The 12,143-nt window shown below is 36.9% G+C and overlaps 1 protein-coding gene and 1 pseudogene across 7 annotated transcripts in view; both read left to right on the top strand.

Annotated features, from left to right (window-relative positions):
- Positions 1 to 3,863, top strand: part of LOC146454065 (tyrosine kinase receptor Cad96Ca-like) — a 77,507-nt gene extending 73,644 nt beyond the window's left edge. For all 6 annotated transcript variants that reach the window (XM_085095834.1, XM_085095829.1, XM_085095836.1 and 3 more), the window contains 4 exons: positions 305 to 345; positions 889 to 985; positions 2,056 to 2,155; positions 2,661 to 3,863. In XM_085095834.1, the coding sequence (XP_084951960.1) occupies positions 305 to 345; positions 889 to 985; positions 2,056 to 2,155; positions 2,661 to 2,726 (304 nt within the window). In that variant the 3' untranslated portion in view covers positions 2,727 to 3,863. The remainder of the gene's footprint in view (positions 1 to 304; positions 346 to 888; positions 986 to 2,055; positions 2,156 to 2,660) is intronic.
- Positions 3,864 to 4,428: 565 nt separating this feature from the next.
- Positions 4,429 to 12,143, top strand: part of LOC146454062 (uncharacterized) — a 58,233-nt pseudogene continuing 50,518 nt past the window's right edge. The window contains exons 1-5 of the transcript XR_014859330.1: positions 4,429 to 4,561; positions 8,794 to 9,141; positions 10,027 to 10,293; positions 10,412 to 10,678; positions 11,110 to 11,358. The product of XR_014859330.1 is annotated as an uncharacterized LOC146454062 (transcript). The remainder of the gene's footprint in view (positions 4,562 to 8,793; positions 9,142 to 10,026; positions 10,294 to 10,411; positions 10,679 to 11,109; positions 11,359 to 12,143) is intronic.

Genomic DNA, 12,143 nt, shown 5'->3' with positions numbered 1-12,143 from the left:
GGAAAAAGTTTAGCGCCAGATTAAAGAGCGTGGGTAGCAATGTATTTAATCTTAGTCGTTCCATGCTACGAATTTTTGATTATTGGGCTAACCTCAGCCGTCATTTTTAATTTTGGTCGTCATGTGCAATATAACTCATTCACTCATCCTCGTCATCTACGGTGTGGCACAAGGCTGTATATACGTGCAATATGAGGGTAGAAGTAAACAGTCAATTCTTATAGAGTTCTTAATTATCTTACTTATAAAGAAAAATAGTATTAAATGAAATGACCCATTATATCGTATGTTATTTTCTTTACAGATGGTGCTATGGAGTCCTCCTTTACGAGATATTCACAATTGGTAATTTTAAGCATATAGAAACATTCTACCGCTTTCCCTTTTCTCGTCAAATTCCTTTCATTGCTGGACACTTCTATTGCATTATTTCTCCAATCCTCATCTCTTGGCCTTGTAATACCGATGAAGCAACTACAGCTCTTACACAGTTGCAACCATAACAATGAAGCTTAGAATTTGTTAGCTTAAAACTTACGTCATACTATCTGAGCATCTGCCGTCTTGGATATAGGATCTGCGATCTCTTGATTTTTCATGACGTATGAAGTAACAAATGCTGTCTATAACGGAAGATTTTCTGGTGAGTTAGGTGTCACAATGAAACGAGCGATTAGGGAGGAAAATGGCTGGGTTGCGATGAAAAAGCGCTAAGGTAACCTTTACCATGCCAGGATCTAATCCAATTCCGCTTGAATCCAAGCATACAATTGATACACGTTTGAATCAGAAATCGCCCTTACTTTCTAATGATGGCCAAATGAATTACATGATTACACCAATGTTTCATGACCGTCGATAATTTGCCGGAAAATGTTCGTTTTCCAGGTGGTTCACCGTATCCACGGATGGATGGCAGGAAAATTGCAAGCTTAATTCAGCAAGGATACAGGATGCCTAAACCACAACATGTGGATGATGAATTGTGACTTGAAACGCAATTAATTGTTAACAGCTATCCCTATAATTATGTTGAAGATAATTACTATTATTAAAAACTGGATCATTGTAAAATGCAATTCCAGTGATTTGATTGGCTCAGCAGCCATGGTATAACAGCCATTATTAAAAACTGGATCATTGTATAATGCAATTCGAGCGATTTGATTGGCTTAGCGGCCTTGGTATATGAGCCATTATACCATGCCCGAGAAATAGAGACCATTAAATTGTCTTCTAATTGTTCTTGCAAAGCGAAATCAACAAGATCTAGCCATGTTTCTTTATTGTTTTTTAATAAAACAATTATTCCACTCGCGCTTGTTGGATATGAGATGATTATAGCCAACTCGGCGCTGTGCGCCTTGTTGGCTATCTATCATCTCATATCCAACGCGCACTCATGGAATAATTGTTAATTATACCATGCTTGAGAAATAGCGACCATTAAATTGTCTTTTGGTTGTTCTTACAAAGCGAAATCAGCAAGATCTAGTAATATTTTGCGATTGTTTTTGAATAAAAAAATTATTCCTCTCGTGCTTTCTGGATATGAGACGGTTATAGGCAACTCGGCACTACGCGGCTCGTTGGCTATCTATAATCTCATACCCAGCGCGCGCTCGTGGAATAACTGTTAAATAACATTTTAAGCAAATAAGGCGAGGCATTTTAATTTTCAAAGTAGTTTCTGGATGAACAACGCAGACAACGTTGTATAAAGGCCACATTTTGCAGTCGTAAAATACGCAGGTTATAAGTAAATGTTAATCTCATCTATTGCAAAAGACGAGCGCTTTAAGAATAAAAAATATTGGAGGAGAGGGGATCCAAAACCAAACAATAACAAGAGATGTAAGAAACCTTTTTTGTGATCTCACCTTTTACAACAGAAAGAATATAAATGTTTTGATCACCCTCTAAGGATTTAGAGTTGAGAGTTCTACATCCATTCAAACATTTCGTTTTACTTTTACCATTAACCAAACGTTTCACTAACGTTCGGCAGTTTCAAAAACATTATTAAACTTAAGGCATATGTTTTTTTGCTGACAGGTATAAAATCATGATGATGTGCTGGGAGGAAGAACCCGATGCAAGACCAACATTTGTGGATTTGTGGAACAAACTGAAAAAAATGGATAAGCAAAACAAGGCAGGACTTTTAGCTAAAAAAAAAACATCTTAATAGTTTAAAGGTGTCTACATGAATTTAACCATTCATATTAGAGGCAAGTAACATTTTAGATAGAATAAACCTCAACAAAAAATGTCTTCTTTATCCGTAAGTCAGTGAGAAATACCTTTTTGCTTATTGACTTAAACTAATCAAGAGCTGAGATGATAAGGTGACAAAACTGAAGAAGGTGTTGTCAAAATATATATATAAAAAAAAAACGTTCTTAATGAATAATAAACATCCACATTTTGGGAATAAACAACTGATAAAAACATGGCTGTGATGGTTCGATTCGTTCAAATATCATCAGTAATCTTTAGTCGACCCTGGTTTCATGGTCAAGTTTTCGCCTAAAAAGCTTTAATAGTGCATCATATCGTGCGTTTTCCGTAATCGCAAACACATTCAGCAATTTTACAGTTGTAGTCTGATAGTGAGAACGATTGTAAAATAACAAGTATTTTTTTCTTTCTCTTTGCAGAAGTATATCAATATGAACATGTATGACACAAAGTTGTACGCAAACGTTGAAGACTTGGTCGTTTAAAATGCAGAGCTCATCTGGGACTCATTTGTGGAGCTTAGTATCGATTTTGCCACGATGCAATTTTACGACATAATTTTCAATATGCCAGATGTCTTGAAGTTATATATTCAACGGTGGACTTTTCTACATTTCTCTACTAATGTACGAAAGTGGTGGATAGAGTACTTTGCTAAGTATTTCCTCAATTGCTTAGAAGATGTATCTGGCCAGAAATCCGGATTTTTTTAGACACGGAGCCAAGAAAGAATGCATAGACGGTTTTAAAGGGTAGCTCAACTTTTACAAAATTGGTTATTGTTCAGTTTTAAAGCTTAGTTTAAGAACTTCAAAAACTTGGATTTTATTGTCACCTGTTTTCGTTTTTAAATTTTCTGAGCGCCGCCATTTTGGATTCCAGGATGTCATACGGTTGCCAAATTATTCTATACGAAACGGATAAAAGCTAAATAACAGGGCACTGGAAATTTAAAGGTAAAAATTGGCGATAATCTTTTTAATGCTTTCCTAGCTTTGAAAATTTAGATACTACTTCTCATCGATTTAACGTCAATTTGTTGTAAGAGTGGTGGTTCCCTTTAATGGTCTTTGCCCATCATTATACGCTAATACAATTCAATTTGATGTCAGCTGCATTTAGCCGATAATTTAAATGCTTTTTAGTAGGTATTGTAAAATCATTCCATTTTAAAGTTACCACAATTTTGCATTTGCTTCTTTTGCGTAAAACGCCGTGAGGATAAGTTGGCATCAGCACCTGAAATATTAACCTTTTTAACAGGAAAGAAAGTATACAAGTTTTAATGCTTTTGTACTTTGAGACAAAAAAATTTCACTGTGTGATAATAAACACGATTATTCAACTCAATCAAACACAATCAAATTCAGTCAACTGTGTGACTGGGTTTGGTAATCAAACACAATAGGAGCCTCAGTAAAAATTTTGCGCAATCAAATCTAACAAACTTTTGATATATTAAGTTCACTTAAGTGTGGTTGAAATCGATCTGTTGGGTTTGATGGCACAGTGATTAAAGGATAGTGTTGATGTCATTAAAATACCAGTGTAACAAGTGCAATTGAGCTTATACTTTCATCTGAGAACACACAATGGGTTTAATTAAATTCAATCAAACACAATTACACTCTCACACAATTTTTCTTTACGTCAATTGTGTTTAATTTCTAAAAATGGCGTGTACAGTGCAAAGAAAGAGATAATAAGCTAGGCCAGCTTCTATTTTTCTATTTTCTATTTTCAGCGGAGAACGAATCATCGCTAGTACAAAGTTCCGTTCAGCAAGATTCAGCCCGGCTGAAGATTTACCGCATTTACATGACTTGGATATTAAAGCTAAAAAAAATTCGAACTTCTCTGAAGCTATCATCTTAGTTTGACTAAAATAAATTGAGGTTAAAGAAATGGAAAAATTAAATAAATAAAAAAATAAAACTACAGAAAAGAGGCTACGAAACAGTGAATTTAGATGTAAGTCTCAGCAAAAGTGGAGTAGGAAGATTATGGCATCCCTCCACAGGAGTTTAGACGAACAATTCTTATCCTAGAATCATTCGACTTTTTAGCTTCAAATCCGTAAGCAAATCTCACAATTTCTCGTAACGGCCTTTGTGATGCTCAAATGGTAACGTGACACTTTATATGCTAAAATATTCGAAAGGTCAAAGTGCAAGTAACTGCGTTTCCGTATGCAAAATGCGGACTGTACGTTGCTGATTCAACTTCATTGCTGCTACAGTTTATGAACTGGATGATATTCGCAAGAATATGTTTGGTGGCGTCCTACTTGCATACTTCATATTGAATTTGGCGTGTTCAGGTTAGTATGAATAGAATAAATATTTGGAAAACAAGGTCAGGATGCTTTTTTGACAAGAAGAGCGACTAGTGCTTTCTATCCAGACAGTCTTTAAGGAAGCAATGAAACCAATGAGATAAAACTTTGCCATTTTCAGTCAGTAATTCTCTCCTGACCACGCATTATTGCGATCTTTTATAAAAGACAAAAATTAAACAGCATGTGTGATTTGGGCTAAGGTTTAGTTTCAGGTTAGTTTGCCATTTGCTTGTTCAGGATTTTCAGTTCTGATTCCGGCAGTCGACTTCCTTCGAACTTGATGACAGAGAACATAACTATACCTCCTGAGTTACTAGTTGTTGCTTTAAGTCTTGCATCACGGATAAACAACCATACCAACTTAATCGGTGAACTGTTCGGAAAAGGATCTAACTAAACCAGTGAGTTTCAGGAGTATTATATTGCCGTATTAAGCTTTGACATGCACTGTATTGCTTTCGTTTTGGTTGACTTGTTATTCAAACAATAACATACTATAGTCTAGACGTGGCGGACAAATGTTTTTAATTTTTTTAATGATTTCCTTTACCACCAATCTAAAACCACCGTCTCCCACTGTATTTTTTGTTATTCTTTAAAATATTATCCAAATTAATATTTAGGGACTGATTCGTATTTTGTACTTACTTATTTACTTACTTAACTACTCTCTATGGCACGCCTATCTTCAATTTCAGTACGTTTCAAAATGGAATGTGGCCTGATTGTTTCAAATTTCATTTGCTGTTTTGGGACACAATGTTTTAGAAAGAACCGTAACGTATGTTTCGTTAAAGTATTTGACCAGAATTTTCTTAAAAATGTTCAGTCGCCCTTGTGATGATGCTCCCGGTACCTCAATCGGCTTGCTCTTGACTAACCAGAGGTATGTTGGGGCAATGCGGGGGTTCTCGCCAGCTTTGCGTCAAACCCTTCTTGCTGTGGGCATGGACTTTCTTTTGCATGTTCTTCTCCAGGTTGCACTGAAGGATATTAGAACTCTCTGATTTGAAAAAGTGTTAATGAAAACTCAAAGCCCCCTTCTAAAATACTACCTGTTTTCTTTAACGTGAATAAATACAGTCACATCACCCTTGTATGTGTTCCTAACTAGTGTTTTTCAACCTGTTCTTAATAATGCTGCATGATGCATTCTTTATTTTGTGAGGAAATTGCACATAGTTTTCGTTTGCTGTTGACGGTCTCAAATGTCAAGTCTGCCCTGGTCAAAGCAACAATGTAATGAAGCACGCATAAGTACGCAAAACAAAAGTAAAGCTGAGTCATCTACTCCAACATGTGTATACATCATGATGTCAAGCAGTACCATAAAAAAAATTGGTTTTGAGAAGAGAAGCCCCTCTTGAATTGTTTCTTGTGTTATACTTGATATACATGTAAGACATGTAAAGTAGAACCCCGGTAAATCGATCTCTGAAGGGAGTTAGCGGGAGTTCGAGTTATCGGGGTAGTATCACTTGGTTAAAGACTTCCCCAGTTGAGACAACTGCTGATACAGCGTTATTTAGACATACAACACTTCTGTTTTTGAAGGATCCACCAATATTGAACTGAACTGGAGCTTCAAACTGACACAGGATTTAGCTTTTGGTTAGAATTGGACAACAATTTGGTTGCTATAATGTTATCAAAAGTGGGCAATCTTACATATTAGTGGGTTTCAGGGGAAGATCAATGTAACATGGATTCTCCAAAAAGTTAGTCCCACTATCTTCAAGGTATCAACAAGTAATTATGGAGAATTCAGCTGCGCAGTGACAACTGTTAGAGGGGAAGGTAGCAAAGTGTGGAATCCAGAAGAAAGATTATAGTGACTCTTCTTGGTGAGGTTGGCTCTAATAGATAATTATAATATTGTGATTTCAGGGAGGGCGTTTTCATTTTGTAGGCTCTTATTGGTTTGACTTCTACTAATTCTGATAACGATGCTGAAATTCCACATGAAGTGAGCTCACCTTTATTGTAAAGCTTTTGTTTAATTAATTTCATGAGTGTGACTTATGTTGGAAAATTAATATTGATTGGGCACATTTGACCAATACATGCAAACAGAACTGATTTTTGAAAGCGGCGCCGTGATTTGTGCCATTCAATAAAGCCCTATTTACACGGCAGAAAATTTTTGGCACGGCTTAGATGAAAAAAAGTATGCGTATTAAAAAAAATTGGTTCGGCACGGATAGATTTAGTCGTGTAAACGACTTTGCCCCATCCGTGCCGGACCAAAATTTCACCCGTGCTCGGACCATTCCGAGAAGTAGTCCGAGCACGGATAAAATTGGTACGCGATCCTGAAAATCTAGCCCATCTCGGATAAAGTGTGCAGTGTAAACGATTAACCGTGCACAACTAACTTTTCTCTGTTGAGCCTTCGTGCCTCTGATCAGCACCAAATTGGGAGAGCATGTGCAAATCGGCCCGCGATTCACTCAAGATGGCCCATAGCAGGAAGACGCTGCAAAATTCGCCAAGAAAATCTCACGGGATAGCATGGAAGGACCAAGATGTTAAGGAATTTGTCATACCACTCTTTTTCTGTGAACGCTGTCTCCACTATCTCAAACCTTTGACCACTTCGTGTCAGTGTCCAACACCGTCGCTCAACAGAAGTACAAGCAAGAACTGATGCAATAAATGACAACCTGCACCTTCGCCTTTTCTATTCTTCTGTAAAGTAGACGAGAGAAAGGTCGTTTTCCAAATTTCCTGCTAAAATACGCGCGGTCTTCTTTAGAGAAGAAATTCTAAGAGCTTTTCGTCCGCCATGTTTTTACAGAGGAAGCAGCATGCGCACTAGGCAAGAATCGAGTACGCTGGCCGAGATGTTTAGCCTTTTACCCGTACCAAATCCTAATTTCACATCGTTTGGCACGGTAAGTATAAAAGTATAAAAGCTATGACAGTGAGGATATGATAGGATAGAATGACTTTATTTATACACTGTATTTCCATCAGCTACTCAATTATCATTATCAACTTACTATCTATCTACCTAACTAGGGTTATAAAAAGTTTAATTAATAAAACAATAAATGCTGCTTTCCCTGGAGGCCGTGTTTAAAATCTTACTTATAACTGTGGCGTCTCAATTTAGTCTTAAAATCATTCAAGGAAGTTGCTTGCCGTAATTGTATTGGTAAACTGTTCCACAACTGAACGCCACTGTATTAGAAAGTTTTCTTCAAATAATCAGTGCGCGGTTGAGGAAGTTTAGCGTGTTTTTAGTATTCCTTAAATGATTAAAATTCAAATTATCGCGAAAAACAAAGCTTTATCGTAAACATTCTGGTGTCATCCCATTTAAAGTTTTATATATCATAATTGATTTCTTATCCAGTCTTTGATGACAGAGTTATCGCCACCCTAGTGTCCGGAATAAAGCATCCAAATTACTATCATATCCAGCGGACATAAAAATACGGGCTGCGAGATTTTGAAGCTTTTGAAGGTTATCAGAAAGGCCTTTGGTACAGTTTCCCACACCTCATAACAATAATCAAAGTGAGGTTGAACAAGGCTATGATTAACATTGATTAAAATATTAAATGACATTAAATTTCTTATGGGCTTAATTGCACCAATGGCAGAATCAATCTTTTTAGAGAAATTTTAGAGGCTTAAAGGTTAGATAGTACGTCCAAAGATGTTTGCTTTGAGGTAATGATTGATATTGAAATTAATTAAGTATCTGATACTACAGCGAACTAGATGTTACGGTCTGGTTACAGTTCTTTCTAAAGACGTTCTGTCTCAAAGTAGCAATCAAGTGAAATTTGAAACAATCTCACATTTCATTTTCAAACTGATATTTAAAAAACTCATCGCCATAGAGAAGTCTCAAAGATAGTATGTTAGTCAGTCAGTCAGTTATTCAGTTACAGTTGAACCCCGCTCTACGGACACCCGCTTGATACGAAACACCACTGGACATGAGGAGGCACATCCCTCATCAGCAGTCTCTCAAGATACACAGGCAGTCTTTTTCTAGAGATCAAATCTTACATAAAGTTTACACCTCTTTCATGCAAACTACATGCATGTGCTGTCTGTGACCACTCTTCCAGTGATTTGGGGTGGCTGCTGGAGGTGTGATTGTTCATGAACATTGTGCATATTATTTTCCAAAGAAAAGTGCATGTTTTCTTCTTTTTGCTTCTGGTACATATAAAATGTTCAAATATTTGTTTTCGTAGAAAGTATAGTAACTGAGTTTATTTCAACGCCATCAAACCCATGGAAGGTGCTGGAAGGGCAGAACATCACTTTTGAGTGGAGATACAACACACTTAGTGGCGGATTTTTTTTGTTTGCCAAGTTTGTCAATGTCACTGGTGGTGCCCAGGATCTCATTGCAAGCATTTCTGGTGGATCCACAACTGTGCAGCCCAATTTCCAAAAGCGGTTCACGGCAGACATATCAGTTACTCAGGCAAAGATTACCATGCTTGCAGTACAAATGTCAGATGACAGGAAGAAGTTTGAATTGGAAGTTATTAGTATTTTCAGTACCATTCGGGATGAGGTGGAATTAATTGTACAGTGTAAGTAGCTGAAGATTAGCAGTTATACATCTCAATCTCAAAGGTATAGGGTAAATTGATTATCATCCCCACAATACTTGAGAGAAACTGTCTTAAAGGTACAACTCTACCCAGTAGAGTCTTAAAGCCTTATACGTACTGCTAATGCTGATGCTGAAGCTGATTAGTGTCCATCCTCAGGCTGGTGTTGCTGTTTGTTCTTTGTCTCATAACAAATGAAGTACACTTACGACTTTCTCCCACGTAAACCTTGTCCATAACTCAGGAGATTCATATCGTAGTAGTCATTGAATAGCTGAAGGGCCTTGAAACTGGTCATCTAACCTCGTGTAAATTAAGGGAACGCGTTTTACATCGATTTTCTTGGAGGAGAATTCTGAGCAAAACGTGCCACCAATTAACTTGAAAAAAACATGGAATCTTCACTTATGCTAAAATAAAATTCTACTCAAGTAAGTTTTTTTTTTTTAAGTTTTTCACCCTGTCATCAGATAAATTGCGGAGATCAGTATAAGCTACAGTATATTCTGGATAAACAGGAGTCCTGAATCACTTGTGGAAGTAGACATCATCATGAAGTGAAAAGTATTCAAGGAAGGACGATTGCCTATAACTTCTAGATATTACATGTAGGAACTGATCGAGTCTAATATTACGAAAAAATTATTGGATGAGGTTTCTGCAATATCCGCCATAACCAAAGTCGAAACAAGTCAAAACAGAGTACCTGCCAATTATCGGGTTATTTCGCATACGGAAATGAAAAAAAAAAAAAAAACTAAATGTTATCACTGCTTCATTATGCATAGTCATGAAGGGAATACTTTTTTTATCTTCTGGTATTGAAATTATTTCCTGTAGTCTTATCGGAATTATTATTTTCAGCTCCACCTAAGCTTATTAATGTTAGCATGAACCAGACAGTACCTGAAGGCTCAGATCTACAGTTGTTCTGTGAAGCGTCTGGTAAACCAGCGCCAAATATCACCTGGACAATGGTGTTTAGGAATGGGAGTGATAGCGAGGTACTGCACAGTGGGTCAACTTGGAATATGGTAAACATCAAGCGAACCAATCAAGGAACGTACCGCTGCACGGCTTATAATGGAGCGGGAAATGCTGATAGCTCTGTGGCGAACATTAATGTTACATGTAAGAACAATTTTAGTGGTGCTTTCCCAAATTGCATGCATAGTCATGAAGGGAATACGTTTTTATCTTCTGGTATTGAAATTATTTCTTGTAGTCTTATCGGAATTATTATTTTCAGCTCCACCTAAGCTTATTAATGTTGTCATGAACCAGACAGTACCTGAAGGCGCAGATCTACAGTTGTTCTGTGAAGCGTCAGGTAACCCAGCGCCAGATATCACCTGGACAATGGTGTTTAGGAATGGAAGTGATAGCGAGGTACTGCACAGAGGGTTAACTTGGAATATGGTAAACATCAAGCGAGCCAATCAAGGAACGTACCGCTGCACGGCTTATAATGGAGCGGGAAATGCTGATAGCTCTGTGGCGAACATTAATGTTACATGTAAGAAAAAAATTCAGTGGTGCTTTGCCAAGTTGCATGCTCTTTTTTATAGCATGCATAAGCTTCAACAATTTATAGATTAATTTACAAACCTGTAGTTTACAAGAAAAGTTTCGCAAACATAACTCGAAAACTTAAAAATCTTTGAGCTGATTGTTAATTCATTGATCTGCAGGACGTCATCGAATCGTAATAGGAACAGAAACTGTTGGAATAACATAAAGGTGTAACAGAAGTTAAAGAGGATAATCTGAATTAACAAATGTATTTTCTATTTGTTTGTTTCATTTTTCTATACGAACGTAGTCTAGTGGGTATGCAACAAAAAAACATTTGAGAACTCTAGAATTTAAAATTTTAGAACTGGGCATCAACCATTCTTATTCTCCAGTAACAACAGCTTTCGGTAACGTTTCCCATTTTCCGTCTAGATCCTGCGAAAATTATAAAACATCTAAATAGCACTGTCCAAGTCGGGGGATATGCTGCGCTTGCTTGCCAGTCAGAAGGAAATCCTACTCCGGTTATAACGTGGACACGTGACAAAACAGATGAGGTCGTTGGTTATGGAAGCACCTTAGTTGTTTGTTCAGTTCAGTTTTATAACGGTGGATGGTACACATGCAGCTCAGCAAACATTTTAGGAAAAGACAGAGCGAGTGTTTACCTTGAAGTAGCTGGTAAGAATGATTATTTTATGCAATTCCCAACGTTTAGTATAATAGTAATGTAACCTCTATTTGAATTTCGTGCGATAACATCGGCTCACATTTTCATAAGTGGTAGTGAATCAAATATTATGGGCAAAATACAACCCTTGAAGTCTATTATGATTGTTTACGCCCTGGATGACTGCATCATACCCTTAGCATCTTAAATTTGACATTTTCACGGAATTGTTTTATTGATGCATGATTGTTTCTTTAACTCTTAAGAAAAAAGAAGCACGTTGATAAATATCACCATGACAATAAGTAACGAAAAATATCATGAAGATCTGGAGAGGCTTGGAAGTGAACGATCTAAGTCATTAATGTCAAGGGTAAAGGAAGCGGTAGGTGTTTCATAAAGGTAGCTAACAATCACATTGTCTTAACTGGAATCGTTTGTTTCTAATGTAAAGATGTATTATAGGAGTTTCTTTATCTAACATAAGATACAGGTACGCGCGTCGTTTTCTCGAACTCGGTTGAAATCAGTTGGACATTCAGATTAATGAGCAGAAACTACCGGCATTGCGTCAACACTGTTTCCGCGCAATTCTTTGCTGGGAACCGAGCTAAATGACCATTTAAGGAACACTTCTTTGCTCAGCTGTCTTGACCAACTTTTTTTTATTAATAAAAGAAACTATGTATGTTAACTATCCTAAACAGACGTACTAATTCCTGTTTCTCTCGCTGACGTGATTAAGTCAAGTCACAGCTTCAAAATCTTTTTACCTTAATCTTCATCACACTTGTTA

Source organism: Pavona decussata, unplaced genomic scaffold, assembly GCF_977016875.1.
Source record: "Pavona decussata unplaced genomic scaffold, jaPavDecu1.1 SCAFFOLD_315, whole genome shotgun sequence".
In the NCBI taxonomy this organism is placed as follows: Eukaryota; Metazoa; Cnidaria; class Anthozoa; order Scleractinia; family Agariciidae; genus Pavona; species Pavona decussata.
This window is presented reverse-complemented; position numbering and strand designations above follow the sequence as displayed.